The sequence below is a fragment of the Trichomycterus rosablanca genome, chromosome 18 (genome assembly GCF_030014385.1).
Source record: "Trichomycterus rosablanca isolate fTriRos1 chromosome 18, fTriRos1.hap1, whole genome shotgun sequence".
Lineage (NCBI taxonomy): Eukaryota > Metazoa > Chordata > Actinopteri > Siluriformes > Trichomycteridae > Trichomycterus > Trichomycterus rosablanca.
Window position 1 is genome coordinate 15,072,972 of NC_086005.1, and position 19,037 is coordinate 15,092,008.

A 19,037-nucleotide genomic window follows, 5' to 3' on the forward strand; every position below is an offset into this window, starting at 1 on the left:
AATTGGTCAGGTAATAAAAAGGTGCCTTTTTTATAAGAGGTTTAACTTTTGAAAGCATTTTACTGCCAGGAGAAATGTCAGCGGGGAAAGCTTTTTAGAAGTTACCACATTTTGACCTGTCAGTCACTTTTTGTAGGGCTATTAGGTATTGCAGGTTGGGAAAAAGAGCCAGGTCTTTTAGGAGAATCTATCACATTAAAGTTCAAAGATTCTTTGTCGTCTGTTCCTATTTTAATGCTTTACATTTGACGTGATTGTTGTCCCGTAGCTGCAGTGGCTTCTAGATAACTATGAAACTGCAGAGGGGGTGAGTTTGCCTCGCTCCACGCTCTACACCCACTACCTACGCCACTGCCAGGAGGAGAAGCTCGATCCGGTCAATGCTGCATCATTCGGAAAACTCATCCGCTCCATCTTCATGGGCCTGCGCACACGCCGCCTCGGAACCAGGTACGACCGTACTCTTGTACCGTCTTCGGTATGACCTGACGGTACAAACCACACAATCAGTCTTAATCACCCATCCATGTGTTTTCAAATGCAGAGGAAACTCAAAGTATCATTATTACGGGATCCGGGTGAAGCCAGACTCGCCTCTGAACAGGCTGCAGGAGGACATGCAGTACATGGCACTACGGCAGCAGCCTGTCCAGCACAAACAGAGGTACCCGCTTCTTCACTTCTGCCCTTTTGTGTACAGTGTACATGGGAAATTCCCCTGATGAGCTGTTCAAAACCATTTATTCATCCTGATCAGGGGCACAGTGGTTCAGGTACTACATGGACATTGCATGCAGGGCAAGAATACACCACATTTATCACAGGGCACCACACATTAACCCATTCACTCACTCGCAACTCTGCATGTTTTTGAATGGTGGGAGGGACCTGAAGTACGCAGAAGAAACCCATGCACGCAGGGGGTCTGTTTGAAAACCTAGTGAGCTCTCTACATAGACAGCATCGAGAAGAAGGCATGTCTAAATTCTTAGATACATTAAAATGCTGCCTACTGAGGTTCCTTATTTTAAGTGATAAACTGACTGTATGATGAGGGAGCATCCGATGCAGAGGTAGATGTTAGCTGGCATGCTAGCAGGTTGTGCTGCCTCAGCCTATTGGTTTGAATGACCTGAGATTAACTGTGGTGACATTGTCGCTGTAATTGATGTCTAAGTAGTACGTCTGCCTTATGAGGGCAGTGATAGCTCAGTGGTTAAGGTACTGGACTAGTAAACAGAAGGTTGCCGGTTCAAGCCCCACCACCACCACCAAGTTGCCACTGTTGGGTCCCTGAGCAAAGCCCTTAACCCTCAATTGCTTAGACAGTGTACTCTCACAGTACTGTAAGTCGCTTTGGATAAAAGCGTCTGCTAAATGCTGAAAATGTAAATGAGTTTAATGTCTTATTAGAATCCTCTCTAATTGGGCAGCTGCCTAAGGAAGGTAAGCAGTAGGCAGCAAGGCAGCCCACTAGGTTTTCAGACAGACCCAGGTATAACATGCTATCTTCTTTATAGACAGTAGCAAGTGGCAGGAATTAAAGAGAGATTACACCAAGGGAAGATGTCACAACTACAAAATAGACACTTTATGTAGCAAGCAAGAAGCCTTTGTTTGTTTTAATAAATTTTTATTACACACTTCACCTTGCAGTAAGCTTCTAGATGTTAAACAGTATTTAGTGTCCTCCTCATGTAGCCTTTTGACAATTTTGCTTTTGAGAGTTTCTACTTTTTAGAGCAGGGGTGTCAAACTCACGGCCCGCGGGCCAGATCCGCTGCCACACAACCCCAAAACATAACAGACCAACCCAATGCTTACCAGTTAGCCAGGTTTAGCCAAGAATTACATTTTTCCTTCATCAGTCCACAGCATTTGTATCCAAAATTAGGTTTGCATACTTTAGACATTGACGTTTTTGATGAGGTCACAGATAAGATCATTATTATTATGGTATTTATTGTAGATGATGTTTGTGTAAGCAGTGCTGCTAGGCAGAATAGTCTATTGTCACTCCTGTGTCAGCTAAACCTTTCCAAAGGTCAGTTGCTGTCTTATAGGGTTTTTCTTTGCATTTTTCAGTCACCAAAGAAGCAGTGTTATACATAGTAAATGTTTTTTTTTTAAAGCTTATATAAGCATACAACCATAAGTGTGGCTACCTTGTAGGTGTACAGTAGAGATGCATGAGTACCGATACTGGTATCGGGTATTTGCCCGATACCGCGCTCATTAACTTGTACTCGCAAACGAGGCTCCGATACTAAACATCCGATACCGTGTGCCTAGTGCACGTTGCTGCATTATGCCTGGTTCACACTACATGATTTTTGCCCTGATTTTCGCTCGGTGACTGGTCGGCGCTAGATTTGCCAGCTCTGGAGCAACTCGACGTTCGCTCGGCGATCAAAACTCGGCTCTCGATCGCTAAGTGTGAACTATCCAACAACTCGATCCAACCGGCTTGCCGAGTTTTCTAGCACGTCAGATCAGAGCGGTAGAGAGAATCTACGGCTCTGCGTCAGATATCTGGGATGTGCGACTGGCAATGAGTGACATGTCGAACAGCCAATGAGAACGCAGGATACAGTGTGAGGGGAAATGCAGGAGAGGAGTGTAAACAGGTGGGACAGGGGGATAATACAGTTTATATCAGAATACACCGGCACACACACACGTTTTACAGTATTTCTGACCTGATCGTTCTCTACAAAACATAACAACAAAACACCAACACTGCAAAAATATTTATTAACCTCCAACTCACTACAGAACAATCCATGCTATTCGTGTTGCCAAATCCACTCAGATTCATTTATTTTTCCTCCTTGATTTCATCACATCAGCGCACAAACACTTTGATCTCTCGCTACTTGTTGACGTGCGTTTTTTGCCGTGGTATCATTAAACTTCTGGTCACTTCTCACGTGTGTTTTTGTTTAAAAAAAAAGGTATTCTAAATAGGTATCGGTATCGGTATCGGCAAGTACAAAAATACATGTACTCGTATTCGTACTCGGTTGGGAAAAAATGGTATTGATGCATCCCTAGTGTACAGTTACTGAGTGTAACCCATCTGCTACTATGCACAGTTTGTTAATCCCTCTGGAATCTCATCCATTAGTTGGTGAGATGCCACAAGTGCATTTGAAAACCTTCCGTCTGCATGTTCTTATAGTATTGAATTCTGTTTCAGGTTTAAGCCAGTACAGAAGGTGGACGGTTTTTCAGGAGACAACTACTCGAGCGGTGGGCAGCACAACCCCAGCGCTGCAGAGCAGACAGTCATTGCACAGAGCCAGCACCACCAGCAGTTCCTGGGTTAGTGTAAATATGATGGAGAACAGCACTGAATGTATAAGGTTCAGCCATGAATAATTTGAACACACCTTACTTTTATTCGCAGATGCATCTCGAGCTCTCCCCGAGTTTGTAGAACTGGATCTGGGAGAGAACGGAGAGAACGGGGAGGACGGAGTCAGCATGGAGGATGTCAAAGCTCTTCAGATACTGTATAGAGAGCACTGTGAGGTTAGAGCTGTTAACACTACACTACTTTACTTTCAGTTTCTCCCCGCTACATTAAGTATGTTTCTCCCATTTCATCAGAAAGTAGAAATCATGTCTGTACAAACACAGCTTCTCTCACCTTCACACTAGAGCTGGGCGGTTCCTGAATCACCCGGGTTAATGATTCGAATCTTTGTACTGAATCAGGAATCACGAGTCCGAAATCTCAGTTAACCCGGATCCTATGAGTCCTCTGACTGGCTGCTGCTAAGTACACAAGGCGAGTGAGCAGGCTCACCGAAACACCGCGGACTCGGATGATTTTGCTGAACCGACTTTACTCCAGTCCGTGAATCTAAGTAATAAGTTAAATATTCCAATAAACAAGCGGTTAAACACACTGGTGTTCGTTATGTGGCTGATTTTATGCACATGCTATTATTATTATCAGTAGTCAAGGTATAGATTAGTAATGCAGCATATGTTCTTGTAAGCGAAACAACAAAATATAGTTATATTATTATTAAAATGCAAATGCTTACAGGCTACTTTAGTACTGTACCACTTCAGGAGTATCATAGCCCCCATGGTAATTTTAAACCCTTGACCCATTAATATACCCATCTGATTGGTAGGTGAGTCCACCCCTCTCTCCTGCATGATCAAGATTCCACTTAGAAAAAAGTGTCAACTTGTCACCGACAAGAGAAGTGTGAGGTGCCAAGAGAATTAAGAGAGAAGGATTTATTTACAGAAGATGAGTGGCACAGAAGACAAGTGATATTTGGATGCATTTTCATGCAGTAAATCAATCGCAATCAGAATGTCAGTACAAGTGACTCAACTGACCCAAGTGAACCGGATCACATTACTGAGTCCATAAAATGAACGAATTTACCACCACTATTTCACACTTTGCTCCTCCTCTCCCCTCCTGCTCTGCTGTGTTTTGTGGACGTGCCGTCTCGTGACTTGGCAGCACCGAGAGACCAAACGCATGTAGCAGAGAGTTTACTGTGTGTGGCCACTGTTCGGGATATTTTACGGGATCAAATGGGGAAAAAAAGAAATGAAAAAAAGAATTTGAGGTTTAAAACATTTGTAATAATTTTGTGCAGTGAAAGGGAGAAATTAGTTATTGTTTCTGAACAAAAACCTATAACATAAAATAGGGATGCATCGATACCATTTTTTCCCAACCGAGTACAAGTACATGTATTTTTGTACTTGCCGATACCGATACCAATACCTATTTAGAATACCGTTTTTTTTTTAAACAAAAACACACGTGAGAAGTGACGAGAAGTTTAATGATACCACGTCCAAAAATGCACGTCAACAAGTAGCGAGTGATCAAAGTGTTTGTGTGCTGATGTGATGAAATCAAGGAGGAAAAATAAATGAATCTGAGTGGATTTGGCAACACGAATAGCATGGATTGTTCTGTAGTGAGTTGGAGGTTAATAAATATTTTTGCAATGTTGGTGTTATGTTGTTATGTTTTGTAGAGAACGATCAGGTCAGAAATACTGTAAAACGTGTGTGTGTGTGTGCCGGTGTATTCTGATATAAACTATATTATCCCCCTGTCCCACCTGTTTACACTCCTCTCCTGCGTTTCCCCTCACATCATATCCTGCGTTCTCATTGGCTGTTCGACATGTCACTCATTCCCAGTCGCACATCTGAGATCAGATATCTGACGTGCTAGAAAACTCGAGCGCTCGGTGAGCCGCTCGGATCGAGTTGTTGGATAGTTCACACTTAGCGATCGAGAGCCGAGTTTTGATCGCCGAGCGAACGCCGAGTTGCTCCCGAGCCGGCAAATCTAGCGCCGACCAGTCGCCGAGCGAAAATCAGGGCAAAAATCGTGTAGTGTGAAACAGGCATAACGCAGCAACGTGCACTAGGCACACGGTATTGGATGTTTAGTATTGGAGCCTCGTTTGCGAGTACGAGTACAAGTTAATGAGCGCGGTATCGGGCAAATACCCGATACCAGTATCGGTACTCATGCATCTCTAACATAAAACCTCTTTAATAATTGTGTGTACTTTATTTTACAAAAAGCCAGAAAAGTGCAATAAAAGGGAGAAATTGTTTTGTTATTCTACAGTATAATTGTTTCTAAATAGAAATCTTAGACGTAGTTCATTATAGTTCCTTCCCTCGTGCCTGTTGAGGCACTCTACAGACACACCTGGCTATGTTACCATCAAGACTCAAACCCGGGTCTCCGGAAATTTACTAAAGAATTAAACTGCTATATCCAAACCAAAACTAGACAAGGTCACAATATTCTAGACAGTGCTCTTAACTCATCAGCATAATAGGAAGAGCATGCCACTCCTTACTGGCAGTGACTGGAAATAAGATTTGAACCTAGGTCCGTAGCACCTTGGTGATGCATAGCACCCACACTACCTGTTGGGTCACCATAGTGTCCACAGTTGATTGAAGTATATTGTATTTCCCTGCATTTTGCAGTGATGACTGCCAGGGAAAATCCAAATGTACATTTCGGTGGTGCCATGCCAAGGTTATGTACAAATCCCTCACATTTTTTTTGCTTCTTCTCACAAGGCCATCTTGGACGTCGTGGTAAACCTTCAATTCAGCCTGATCGAGAAACTGTGGCAGACGTTCTGGCGCTATTGCCCTTCCGACTCAGTAGAGGGCGCCACCATGACAGAAAACAGGTATGCTGCTTTCCATCACTACACTCCATTATCAGTAAGGCGAGTCCATCACTCTAACAGTGGAGATAACAGTCTGAACCCTGTGGTTTTGTGTGTACAGTGGGATAAGTGAAATCGAAGGCCGTCTGCCGCGTGCCAGGCTGCTGCTGCTGTGTCGTAGTGAGGCTGTGCTGAAGTGGATGAACACGTGTGATCACCTGATGTACCAGGCTTTGGTGGAGATTCTCATCCCTGACGTACTCAGACCCATTCCTAGTAAGCAGACCATTAATCACGTATCTATCAAACAAAATTGTATTCTGCTGCATTACAGGAAAATATGAGCTACATCTACCATATGTGTGGTTTTGTGGTTAGCACTGTCGCCTCACAGCAAGAAGGTCCTGGGTTCGATTCCCAGGTGGAGCGATCCGGGTCATTTCTGTATAGAGTTTGCATGTTCTCCCCCGTCTTCGAGCGTTTACAAACATTCTTATACAGTCTATTGAAATTCCTCTTTCTTTCCCCCCAGGTGCCTTGACTCAAGCCATCCGTAACTTTGCCAAAAGCCTTGAGGGCTGGCTCACCAACGCCATGAGCAGCATACCCCAGAAGATGACCCAGACCAAGGTTGGTTAACACTGCTACCCAAATTGACTTGACTTGAAATTGACTCAACCCCCTATAAGTGGACTTCGACTGTACATTGATTGGTGTGTTTTTCTTTGTCATTCAGGTATCCGCTGTTAGTGCCTTTGCTCAGACCCTGCGCAGATACACGTCTCTGAACCACCTGGCCCAGGCTGCACGTGCTGTCTTGCAGAACACATCGCAGATCAACCAGATGCTTAGCGATCTGAACCGCGTGGACTTCGCCAACGTTCAGGTACCCACTCACATTCATTTTCACTATAATGATGATTTAAACAATGCACCACATTTCTGCCCACTGAATACATGCAGATCATGTTTGTGCTAGGGGGTGGCACGGTGGGTAGCACCGTCACCTCACAGCAAGAAGGTCCTAGGTTCGATCCACGTTAATAATTTGATGCTTACAAAACGCTCAGAGGCTCATGCACTCCTCTTGGCTGTCTGACATATATCTATTAGTCCCCTTAAACGCTGTGTGATTTGTTCAGACTCAAAATCCTGCATACAAGCTCTTGAATCCATGAAGACAGACCACCCAATATTCAAAGAACTACTCAGTATGGACAAAACTTTACAGCCAAGGTTTTTCCATCTTCTACTGCTGGATTCCAAGTCACTGTGGCATAGAAGGAAACGAAAAAGCAGACAGACTGGCAAAGGAAGCAAAAAATCAAGACATTGCTTGGAAAAACGTTCCCAACACTGATGCTTACCCACAAATCAAAGTTTACTGCAGAGAGAAATGGCAAGAAGAGTGGTCCAGCAATCTGCAAAATAAACTACATGAAATAACTCCCAACATCGGTGTTTCACACAATCGAGACTTTTTAAATAGACAAGACCAGACGATTATAACCCGTTGCCGAATGGGCCATACTGCCCTCACCCACCGACACCTCCTGGTTGGCGAGCAGGCACCAGTTTGTCAATTCTGTGCTAATCCCCTAACAGTTAAACATATTTTATTAGAATGCGCTATGGTTTCTACTATCGGAGACATTGGTTACAGCGTCGAGAATATAAAAGTACTGTTTGAGAGGATTCCTCCAGTTAAAATTGTTAATTTTTTAGGAAGTCTAAATTTAAAACAATTTATATGAACATTCAGTTCAAATACCTGTCCTTGCCATAAAATAGTTTGGGACGGAGGCAAACTAGTAGTAAAATAGGTTGCAGCATGTTTGTTTTGAAACATTTCTTAATAAGCAGGTGAGGTGGTAACAGGTGAGGGTGCCATGATTTCATACAGAGATGATTAAGCTTTTGATGGATCCTTTATAATAGCCTTTAAGGTGGGTCATGACTGACTGCTTTATTATAAATGTTGAGTGAGAATTGTCAGTTTGTCACTTCAATGAGGCGCGCAGCGAGATTTTCCGCTAGCGCACCAGTGCCGAGATTCTGAACTCCTCGGTTCGAAAATCGGTGTTGCCACCTGTCGGCTGGGAGCCATTTAGCGGGCATAATTGGTAGTGCCTGCAGCAGACTCTAATTGGCTACTATGTCTGCTAGGGCGGGAGGACCGGACTATGTGGGTGGGGTCTTCTAACGCTGTGCAAGGATCCCGATTAGCAGATAGAGGCGCCTGTGCAGAGTGCACGGGCGAAAAGAAAGGGTCCATTAAGGACTGCGCACGGTTCTGAGGCGTGAGCAACAAATATACCTCTCTCAAATGCAATCAGGGATCCTTAGCAGTGGAAGACAAATTGAATATGCTAAGTCGGGAGGAACATTTGAGAAAATGCATAAATAAATAGAAAAAAAAACACTTAAATGCAAGATTGCAAATAATTCAGGTCTTTTACAATCTATCGTACATAATATTGTAAATAGATTAAGGGAATTCATAGAAATCTCAGAATTGCATGTGTGTAATGGTACCATTGACATCATCAAGGTCGCATGTTTTACCGGAAAGCCCCTCATTTCAGCAAGACAACCAGAGTTGTGCCAGATGCTGTTGATGGCTATAAAAAGTGAAAAGTTGGACATGGTATTCAATCCAGTGTTTCTTAAAGGCACAAGCTTCTTAAATAAACACTGTTTACTTTCCCTATGTAATAACCAGAACAATAATGTGATTTGACATGTACATTTACATCACTGTTTAATGTGCTGTGCTTTACAATATGCAAACATTAATCTGAAAGAACATCTACGTTTAATAATGAACCCAGTTTGAATGTTGATTTAGCATCTGATGTTCCTCCTGCTCATTGATATGGAAGAACTTGCTGTCCCAGCTTGCTGTAGGTGTAGCACCACTGAGTTTTCTGTGTGTTGCTGTGTAGGAGCAGGCATCGTGGGTGTGCCAGTGTGAGGAGGGCATGGTGCAGCGGCTCGAGCAGGACTTTAAGGCCACGCTGCAGCAGCAGAGCTCTCTGGAGCAGTGGGCCGCCTGGCTCGATAACGTGGTCACTCAAGTGCTCAGACCATATGAGGACCGGCCCACTTTCCCCAAAGCTGCCCGCCAGTTCCTGCTCAAGTGGTCCTTTTATAGGCAAGTACACCACACATCAGCTCACACTACACAGCCTCCCTTCTTCTAGTCTTTTATTATTATTAAAGCATTATTTGAATAGTTTTTTGTCAGCCCTGTATGAACCAGCTGGCAACTTTTCATGAGTCTGCAGAGATGGGTGCTAGTCTGTGGCAGAGGAATTTTATATTAGGGCATTAAAAGCAACCCTAACTGTAAAACAAGTTTAATAGTAAAAATCTGCAAATACAAGCCAGCAGCATGACTGACCATATATTCATGACTGATCTTATTCATGTGCAGCTCCATGGTGATCAGAGACTTGACCTTGCGCAGCGCTGCTAGCTTTGGCTCTTTCCACCTGATCCGGCTGCTCTACGATGAGTACATGTTCTACCTGGTGGAGCACCGCGTCGCTCAGGCAACGGGAGAGACACCCATAGGGGTTATGGGAGAGGTATGTTTCATTATCTGAATCATTCTTGTACAGAAAAAGAAAGTTATGATGACCTCAGGTAACTTTAATATACATTTTGCAGTCTAATTGTCCCGCCCTTTACAGTCACACAGCCAATTGTGTGTCTGTGTAGGAGCCTGGCTGTGTCACAGGGTAGTGGGTTCAATTGATGTGGTTGTTTTACTGGACCTGGGTTCAAACCTAGTCTCTGGTTACTATCTGTGATCTCCTACTGTCAGTGTTGATTTCCCCCAGGCACTCTTGGCTTCACTGCCCTGTGACGCAGCACGATTGGCTGTGTGTCTCTAAGGGGCGGGATCAAAGATCTCTTCAAAAAGACCTCACCAGGGAAAATACATAATTACTTAACTCACGTCAAACTAGTACACTTTATGTGATAAAAGAAATGATGGGAGTACCAAGCCACACCCCGCCCTCTAAAAACTTTATCAACTTTATATGAAACAGAAACTTGACATGCCACGTATATAGCCGTAATCGTGTTGACGTGGCAATTAATCCCAGCTATCATCATCACCTAATGCCTGGTTCACACTACACGATTTTTGCCCTGATTTTCGCTCGGCGACTGGTCGGCGCTAGATTTGCCGGCTCGGGAGCAACTCGGCGGTCGCTTGGCGACCGGATTGAGATTTCTAGCATGTCAGATATCTGATCTGTGCAAGTCTGAGTGACATGTCAAACAGCCAATGAGAACGCAGGATACAGTGTGAGGGGAAACGCAGGAGAGGAATATAAACAGGTGGGACAGGGGCTTAATATAGTTTATATCAGAATACACCGGCACACACACGTTTTACAGTATTTCTGACCTTATCGTTCTCTACAAAACACCAACGTTGCATTGCAAAAATATTAATTAACCTCTAACTTACTATAGAACAATCCATACTGTTCGTGTTGCCAAATCCACTCAGATTCATTTATTTTTCCTCCTTGATTTTACGCTGCACATCAGCGCACAAACAACTTTGATCACTCGCTACTTGTTGACGTGCATTTTTGGACGTGGTATCATTAAAGCCCTCGTCACTTCTTGCGTTTGTTTTCGTGACAAAACGTAGTTTGGGAGACCAGAGAAGCTCGCCTGCGATTCCAGTTGGTGATAGGTCGTGTAGTGTGAAACCCCCTATCTCCGATCAGTCGTGTAGTGTGAAATATACACCGACTGAAAGACTCCCGAGTGCAAAAGATTCAGTCGTGTAGTGTGAACTGTACAGCGACCCGACAAATCAGAAAGTCGTGTAGTGTGAACTTGGCATAAGGGGCGGGACAATGACTGAACTGGGTTTCCTCATAACTGATGCTGGCTGGTCATTGCACCCGTACCATGGCAATTTGGATCCCCATATTAACCCACCTCATGCAGGTGAAAAGATATGGTTCGTACAACTCGTGTGTCAGAGAGGGCAAGTGATATTTGTGACCCTCCTCTGGCGAAATATGATATCTACATATTAACACAGTGGTATATCAAATAACCAATAAACAGCGATTGCGCAATCAAGTGTGGACTGACTATTTGTGTCGCCCTTTTTTCTAGTTTGCTGACCTGAGCACCATGTCACCTACCAACATTGATAAAGGTAAGCCTTTTATTAGCTGTGACTACTTCTTCACTCTACATTATTAGGATATTATCTAAGGCAGAGTTTGTTTGCAGATGCGTACAATAAACACAATTTTTTAAGTCCATATATGGTAATGGGAGCATGCTTTTGTATGTATTCCCTGATGCTTGCTTAAGCACTTATGTAAATCATTTCCCTGTGCTGGGTTTAAAATCTTCCATCTAACTAAATGGAATGCACAAACAAACAATAACATACATGAGATTCACCCCAACATCAGAATTAGACCAAAAATACACTATGGAAAACGTACAGACCAAGTTATTTACACTAGATGTAGGATAGGCCATTCCAGATTGACAAACCAACACTTAATATTTGGAAAAGACCCCACACTTTGCGAAGTGAAAGACAAGGACTACATGCGTGCAATATGTTAAAAGAAATCCTCATATTTCTCAATAATATAAGACTCAAAATATTATAGAAAACCAATAAAACTAGCATAAAACACCAATTCCTGTGGTGAATGTCACAAATGTGTTAACATAGCCAAGCAAACAAACAATCTTTCATCTACAGTGTAAATGATGCACGTGTTCCCGGCTGTATATGTAATGTCTTTTGGCATCAATGAGTCTTAACCATCCAGCAATCTGTCATGGATTTTTTGGCTTGTCCCTCCTCGGACCACTGTCCGTAGTTTAACACTGACTGCCAGTGATTTTAGCACCAATGATTTGGCTTATCGAAGTCACTCAGGTCTTTATGTCAGTACATTTATTGCCGGCAGTAGAAATGATCAAACTGTGCCTGCCATAAGCTCTTCATTTAATATATCCCTGACCGTGACGTGCACCATTGTTACCAAATGGGCCAAAACATTGCATGGCTGTGCCCATCATTGTACATGTAAACATATTGCGTCACGGACCATGAATTGAGCCTTTTACCGTGTAATATGCAATTTGCTGTAAAATTTAAAATGTAAGGTTTGTATTTAGCAATTTAAAGTTTTTCATTCACGTAGTGTTCAAGTGCCTTAGGAGACGGTCCTTGTGTAACCCAGCATCTTTTAAAGTTTGCTGGGTTTATAAAGAAAGAAATAAACTGTACATAGACAAACCATCAGGAGCACAATACTTTACTGGCTTGTTGTTTTGAGGAAAACTCTTTACCAAGACAAAAGCAACAACACTCCTAAAATTCCTGTCATTAACAAAACTGAAGCAATACATATAAATGAACATACATAGACAACAGATATAACTGCTCTAAGTAAAATGAAATTAGTAAATAAAAGACAGATCACAACCTTTCCTGCCATGAACATGGCCCAAAGGGCAGACATGGCGTTAAAAACTAAACACTAACTAACTGTTGTTTTGAGGTGCAGCACAGACTACACAGAGATGATCACGTGTGTAGAGAAGCACACTTTGCCATTGACAAAATGCACTTGATATGTACAGTGTATCACAAAAGTGAGTACACCCCTCACATTTCTGCAGATATTTAAGTATATCTTTTCATGGGACAACACTGACAAAATGACACTTTGACACAATGAAAAGTAGTCTGTGTGCAGCTTATATAACAGTGTAAATTTATTCTTCCCTCAAAATAACCCAATATACAGCCATTAATGTCTAAACCACCGGCAACAAAAGTGAGTACACCCCTAAATGTCCAAATTGAGCACTGCTTGTCATTTTCCCTCCAAAATGCCATGTGATTTGTTAGTGTTACTAGGTCTCAGGTGTGCATAGGGAGCAGGTGTGTTCAATTTAGTAGTACAGCTCTCACACTCTCTCATACTGGTCACTGAAAGTTCCAACATGGCACCTCATGGCAAAGAACTCTCTGAGGATCTTAAAAGACGAATTGTTGCGCTACATGAAGATGGCCAAGGCTACAAGAAGATTGCCAACACCCTGAAACTGAGCTGCAGCACAGTGGCCAAGATCATCCAGCGTTTTAAAAGAGCAGGGTCCACTCAGAACAGACCTCGCGTTGGTCGTCCAAAGAAGCTGAGTGCACGTGCTCAGCGTCACATCCAACTGCTGTCTTTGAAAGATAGGCGCAGGAGTGCTGTCAGCATTGCTGCAGAGATTGAAAAGGTGGGGGGTCAGCCTGACAGTGCTCAGACCATACGCCGCACACTACATCAAATTGGTCTGCATGGCTGTCACCCCAGAAGGAAGCCTCTTCTGAAGTCTCTACACAAGAAAGCCCGCAAACAGTTTGCTGAAGACATGTCAACAAAGGACATGGATTACTGGAACCATGTCCTATGGTCTGATGAGACCAAGATTAATTTGTTTGGTTCAGATGGTCTCAAGCATGTGTGGCGGCAATCAGGTGAGGAGTACAAAGATAAGTGTGTCATGCCTACAGTCAAGCATGGTGGTGGGAATGCCATGGTCTGGGGCTGCATGAGTGCAGCAGGTGTTGGGGAGTTACATTTCATTGAGGGACACATGAACTCCAATATGTACTGTGAAATACTGAAGCAGAGCATGATCCCCTCCCTCCGGAAACTGGGTCGCAGGGCAGTGTTCCAGCATGATAATGACCCCAAACACACCTCTAAGACGACCACTGCTTTATTGAAGAGGCTGAGGGTAAAGGTGATGGACTGGCCAAGCATGTCTCCAGACCTAAACCCAATAGAACATCTTTGGGGCATCCTCAAGCGGAAGGTGGAGGAGCGCAAAGTCTCGAATATCCGCCAGCTCCGTGATGTCGTCATGGAGGAGTGGAAAAGCATTCCAGTGGCAACCTGTGAAGCTCTGGTAAACTCCATGCCCAGGAAAGTTAAGGCAGTTCTGGGAAATAATGGTGGCCACACAAAATATTGACACTTCAGGAACTTTCACTAAGGGGTGTACTCACTTTTGTTGCCGGTGGTTTAGACATTAATGGCTGTATATTGAGTTATTTTGAGGGAAGAATAAATTTACACTGTTATATAAGCTGCACACAGACTACTTTTCATTGTGTCAAAGTGTCATTTTGTCAGTGTTGTCCCATGAAAAGATATACTTAAATATCTGCAGAAATGTGAGGGGTGTACTCACTTTTGTGATACACTGTAAACACATACATGAAACATTGTTAGCACACTACACCACAGAAAGGTCTGTTACACTAACAATCCTACGGCAATTCAGTTAGCAAGTCTAAAACACGACTCCGGTATCGGAGTTTGGAAAATTCCCAACCAATTCTGTGGACACAAAGGCCCCCCCTTTGGGGGGTGTTTAAACATGGACGAGTACTTTTTAGGCAGGCCCTACCCGGTTTTAGGGTCCTACCAATCAGACTAAAAGATGCTCACTGTTACCAGCTAACAGTTTGCATAACAGCCATCCCTTTACGAACCGTTTCTTATGTTACAGATGAGATAAGCGAGCTGGACAGCGAGCTGGACGAGGACATAGACGACGTGGAAGAGCCGTTGGCCAAGCGGGAAAAATGTGAACCTGAGGTGATCCAGGTGCTGCAGGTGGGCTCCATGTCGGACGGAGGCAGCTCGGTGGTGGGTGTGGTGCAACCAGGCATGCTGGGTGTGATGGGGGTGCAGCAGCAGTCCACCATCCGTCATTGTGGCGGCGCGGGGAACGCCTACGCCTCTGTGTAACACTATCCAGCAGCTCTTCTCTCCCTCAGAAGGGTTCTCGTTCATCCTTCGGTTCGATTCATTTCTGTCCCTTCATCGTTCTCTCATGTTCAGTTGATTGTATTCAACACTAGCAGCTCGTATGAACTGTAGAACAGAGCGAAGGGGTTCGACTCCTACACGCCCTTAATGCCGATAGGAATCATTCTTTTTTCTTTTTTTTTAATGATGAAGATCTCAAATCCAAGCCACTAAGCCCACAGGAAAAAAAACACTGATTGTTAGAATGTACCTTTATTTTCTAGTGTGTGTTTGTTTTCTATTTATTTCTCTGTGGTCATTGTTTACGATAATTTTTTTTTAAATGTGGCTTAGTGTCCGAGCGGGAAATTCCATGTGTACTCTGCTGCTATAACCTCAGGCAGGTTAGACTACTAAAATGTTCTCAGCTCACCTACTGTCATGCTGGAGCTTTCATCTGAGCGCCCATTTGCCTTCTGTTTGTAAAATCCGTTGTTTTATAGCTTCTGAGAGGATTCGCATCGTCTACACTACATATACAGTGCAGTTATTATTCGTGACTGGACCAAAAACCGTAGGAAAGCGTTTTGATTGGCTGTTCGTTTCCTCTCTCCCGCCTAACGTCAGGGATTTAATGTACCTCGGGTTCATCCTAGTGCCTTAACCCAGCAACAGCTTTTCCGTTTCATCTGAGGGAAGCAGTTCCTTTGCTACCGTGTGCTAACACACATTGCCGGTTGGTGTCGTGGCTGGATTTGTGGTCTGTCATCAATCCGTCGCGTAGGTTTTGGTTTTGTGTGTCTCTCCTCGCCTCTGAGCCTGAGCGAGGCGTAAGTCAGCGTTTGTATGTATGTTCGTGTCGGTCTGCTAACCGTTAGGTTGTTTGCGTAACCGTCGCCCTACCTCACACCAGTGGTGCCAGCCCTTGGACCCAAGCCCCTTATTTTTGGTGTCTTGCATCGTACTGGTTTCGAGCATCACTGTCATTCCCGTTTCCCTTTTCCCTCAGACACAGTTCCAGTGTGAACCAGAAAGCTGTTTGTTTTTTAGGAACCAACTGTAGGAACCATCACATTTTGAGATGCTGAGCTACAGGGCAGTGGGCCCCTGAGCAAGGCCCTTAACCCTCAATTCTTTGAACTGTGTTCAGTCATAAATGTAAATCTGCTAAATGCTGCAAATGTAAATGTAACAGAGACTTTAGGACAGTTGTAGCCTAGTGGTTAAGGTACTGGACTAGTAATCAAAAGGTCACAGGGTCAGCCCATATCACTGCCAGGTTTCCACTGTTCGGCCCTTGAGCAAGACCCTTAGCCCATAATTGCTTAGACGATATACTGTCACAGTACTATAAGTCTCTTTGGATAAAAGCATTTGCTAAATACTGCAAATGTAACAGTGACTTTACGGCAGTTGTAGCCTAGTGGTTAAGGTACTGGACTAGTAATCAAAAGATCACTGGGTCAACCCTTATCACTGCCAGGTTTCCACTGATGGGCCCTTGAGCAAGTCCCTTAACCCTCAATTGCTTAGACTATATACTGTAATAGTACTGTAAGTCGCTTTGAATAAAAGCTTCTTCTAAATGCTGTAAATGGAAATCACATTTGCAAATGTGAAAGTACATAGAATTTATGTAGCTGCCTAAGGAAAGGCTGTGTTCCAAACCACTTACTCATTTCCAGGATTTTGGTGGTGCAGAGCCTGTCCCCAACGCTTGATGTCAATCACACTCACAACTACAGGCAATTTATAGTGGAGATTCACCCTGACTGCATGTCAGAGAAATGGTGAAGAAAGTACCCCAAAGCAAAGCAGCCTAATGATAATCATGAATGTCATTTTATCTATTTTTAATAATGGAAAAAGTTGCATCAGGTGCTATTAATTACTTGTGCTTACAGAAAACTCCCTTTTCACTCCCTTTTAGCTGTGTGTTTCACTAATTCATAAATGAATCTTGGGATTCTGGGAAATGTAGTCAGTAATACATTGTAGCAGCTGTAATAAAAGCACAGTTGAGTATCTCAAACTGTGCAAGTGTAAAGAGAGATGTAGAAGTCGAATAACTAAATAAATTGTCTAACATTTAAATAGACAAATAAAAATCAATCAACAATAATCAGTCAGTAAAAACCCTGACCGTTTGTGGCAGTTTTAATCAACCTGAATACTAAATTTAGAATTACATGTAATTAATCACTGCTTTACTGTTTTTTGTTTTTTTTCTCTCCATTCATTTAGCCTAAAATAATGCTGGACACCATGACTGTAAAATAACCTGCATAATTGTGCAGTGACCCAACAAATCAAAACCAACTAGTTTAAATTCTTCATAATAGCCACCTTTCCCTTACTGACCACTTTGACCTGGTTTTAGAATGACCAGATGGAATGCCTTTGTCATGTAGACATAAAGAGGTGTACAGTACAATAAAATACCTATTCATCATATTCCAGCCTGTTTGAAAGCTGGGTTAAGAGCACAGGGTCAGCTATTGTACCTTGTAGCTCCTGGAGATAAGAGGGTTAAGGGCCTTGCTGAAGAACCCAATGCTGTACCCACTAGGCTAGCACTGTCCCATCAATATGTTTTTAACATATTCCTAATACCTGTTTTTTCTTTACTTTACCTGCTACAAACCTTTAAATGAGGTCAATGTAGTGTAGACTGAATATGTAATGATAAAGTCCTGTACAAACCCATTCTATTGGTTTATGTTGCGGTAGGGACGTCGGACAAACAAAGCAGGTGTAGTACAAGTGGGAAGAAATGGTGCAAGGGTGTAAAACAATTAGTCTTGTATAAACCTCTAGTATATTGTTTCTCAACCTTTGTCCTTGGGTTCCCCAGTCTTGCATGTTTTATGCCCTCTTGGGTCCAACACACCGACTTAAATGCATTACCAGACTACTAAACTGGGTTGAAGTTAAATCAGGTGCGTTAGGACCATGAAAATAAAGAAAATGCACATGAGGGGTCCATAAAGACAGGGAACCTCTGCTCTAGTACTTATGTGGTTTGCAACACAGCCGGTTCCATTCAGCAATAGCTTCTATTGCATTTTCTGCAGTTTTTAGTAGTTTGTTCCACCTTTCACTCTCCGCACAAAAAACTGATCACATGGCAAGCCTTAAATTTAACTCGCTCTTACTTCTAGGCCAACAACGGGTGGTGGAAAAGTGCAGAACAGTTTGCTGATGTGACGCTGGCACTGGAACCAGCACTGGCACTGTGTCAGATGAAAAGGGCAATTTTTCAGACACTGGATATTTTAAAGGGGACCAAAAGTTGTTATTTGCTATAATATAAAGATGAAAATATATATAGGTATACGTAGGTGTATAAGAAGCTAAATCGATTCATTTTCTGTGTCCTTTAGCTACTACTAAGCAGGTGGTGATGCTTTTGTAGCTTTATTTCATTTGGTCGATTCATTGAGCAGAATTCAGCCTGCATGCCATGTTATTGGAAAGATTTTGATAGTTTTGATACAAAAGCCAGTTGTGGAAATTTGGACCAATGATTGTGCAAAAAAAGAAAGAAACAAGGTTCTTTCAGCTGAGAAGTATACATGTTAAATAAACAGACAGATCTGATGTTGTAGATGCTTTCTAGTTAAAATGCAGGTGATACACTGATCAGCCATAACATTAAAACCACCTTCTTGTTTCTACACTCACTGTCCATTTTATCAGCTCCACTTACCATATAGAAGCACTTTGTAGTTCTACAATTACTGACTGTAGCCCATCTGTTTCTCTACATACTTTATTTAGCCGGCTTTCACCCTGTTCTTCAATGGTCAGGACCACCACAGAGCAGGTATTATTTAGGTGGTGGATGATTCTCAGCACTGCAGTGACACTGACATGGTGGTGGTGTGTTAGTGTGTGTTGTGCTGGTATGAGTGGATCAGACACAGCAGCGCTGCTGGAGTTTTTAAATACCGTGTCCACTCACTGTCCACTCTATTAGACACTCCTACCTAGTTGGTTCACCTTGTAGATGTAAAGTCAG

At 43.0% G+C, this 19,037-nt stretch overlaps 1 protein-coding gene across 3 annotated transcripts in view; it reads left to right on the plus strand.

Annotated features, from left to right (window-relative positions):
* Positions 1-15,273, plus strand: part of rfx3 (regulatory factor X, 3 (influences HLA class II expression)) — a 70,311-nt gene extending 55,038 nt beyond the window's left edge. For all 3 annotated transcript variants that reach the window (XM_063013932.1, XM_063013935.1, XM_063013934.1), the window contains 12 exons: positions 269-450; positions 545-664; positions 3,200-3,324; positions 3,410-3,534; positions 6,097-6,212; positions 6,313-6,467; positions 6,724-6,821; positions 6,928-7,077; positions 9,137-9,345; positions 9,628-9,781; positions 11,346-11,388; positions 14,775-15,273. In XM_063013932.1, the coding sequence (XP_062870002.1) occupies positions 269-450; positions 545-664; positions 3,200-3,324; positions 3,410-3,534; positions 6,097-6,212; positions 6,313-6,467; positions 6,724-6,821; positions 6,928-7,077; positions 9,137-9,345; positions 9,628-9,781; positions 11,346-11,388; positions 14,775-15,016 (1,719 nt within the window). In that variant the 3' untranslated portion in view covers positions 15,017-15,273. The remainder of the gene's footprint in view (positions 1-268; positions 451-544; positions 665-3,199; positions 3,325-3,409; positions 3,535-6,096; positions 6,213-6,312; positions 6,468-6,723; positions 6,822-6,927; positions 7,078-9,136; positions 9,346-9,627; positions 9,782-11,345; positions 11,389-14,774) is intronic.
* Positions 15,274-19,037: the final 3,764 nt, after the last annotated feature.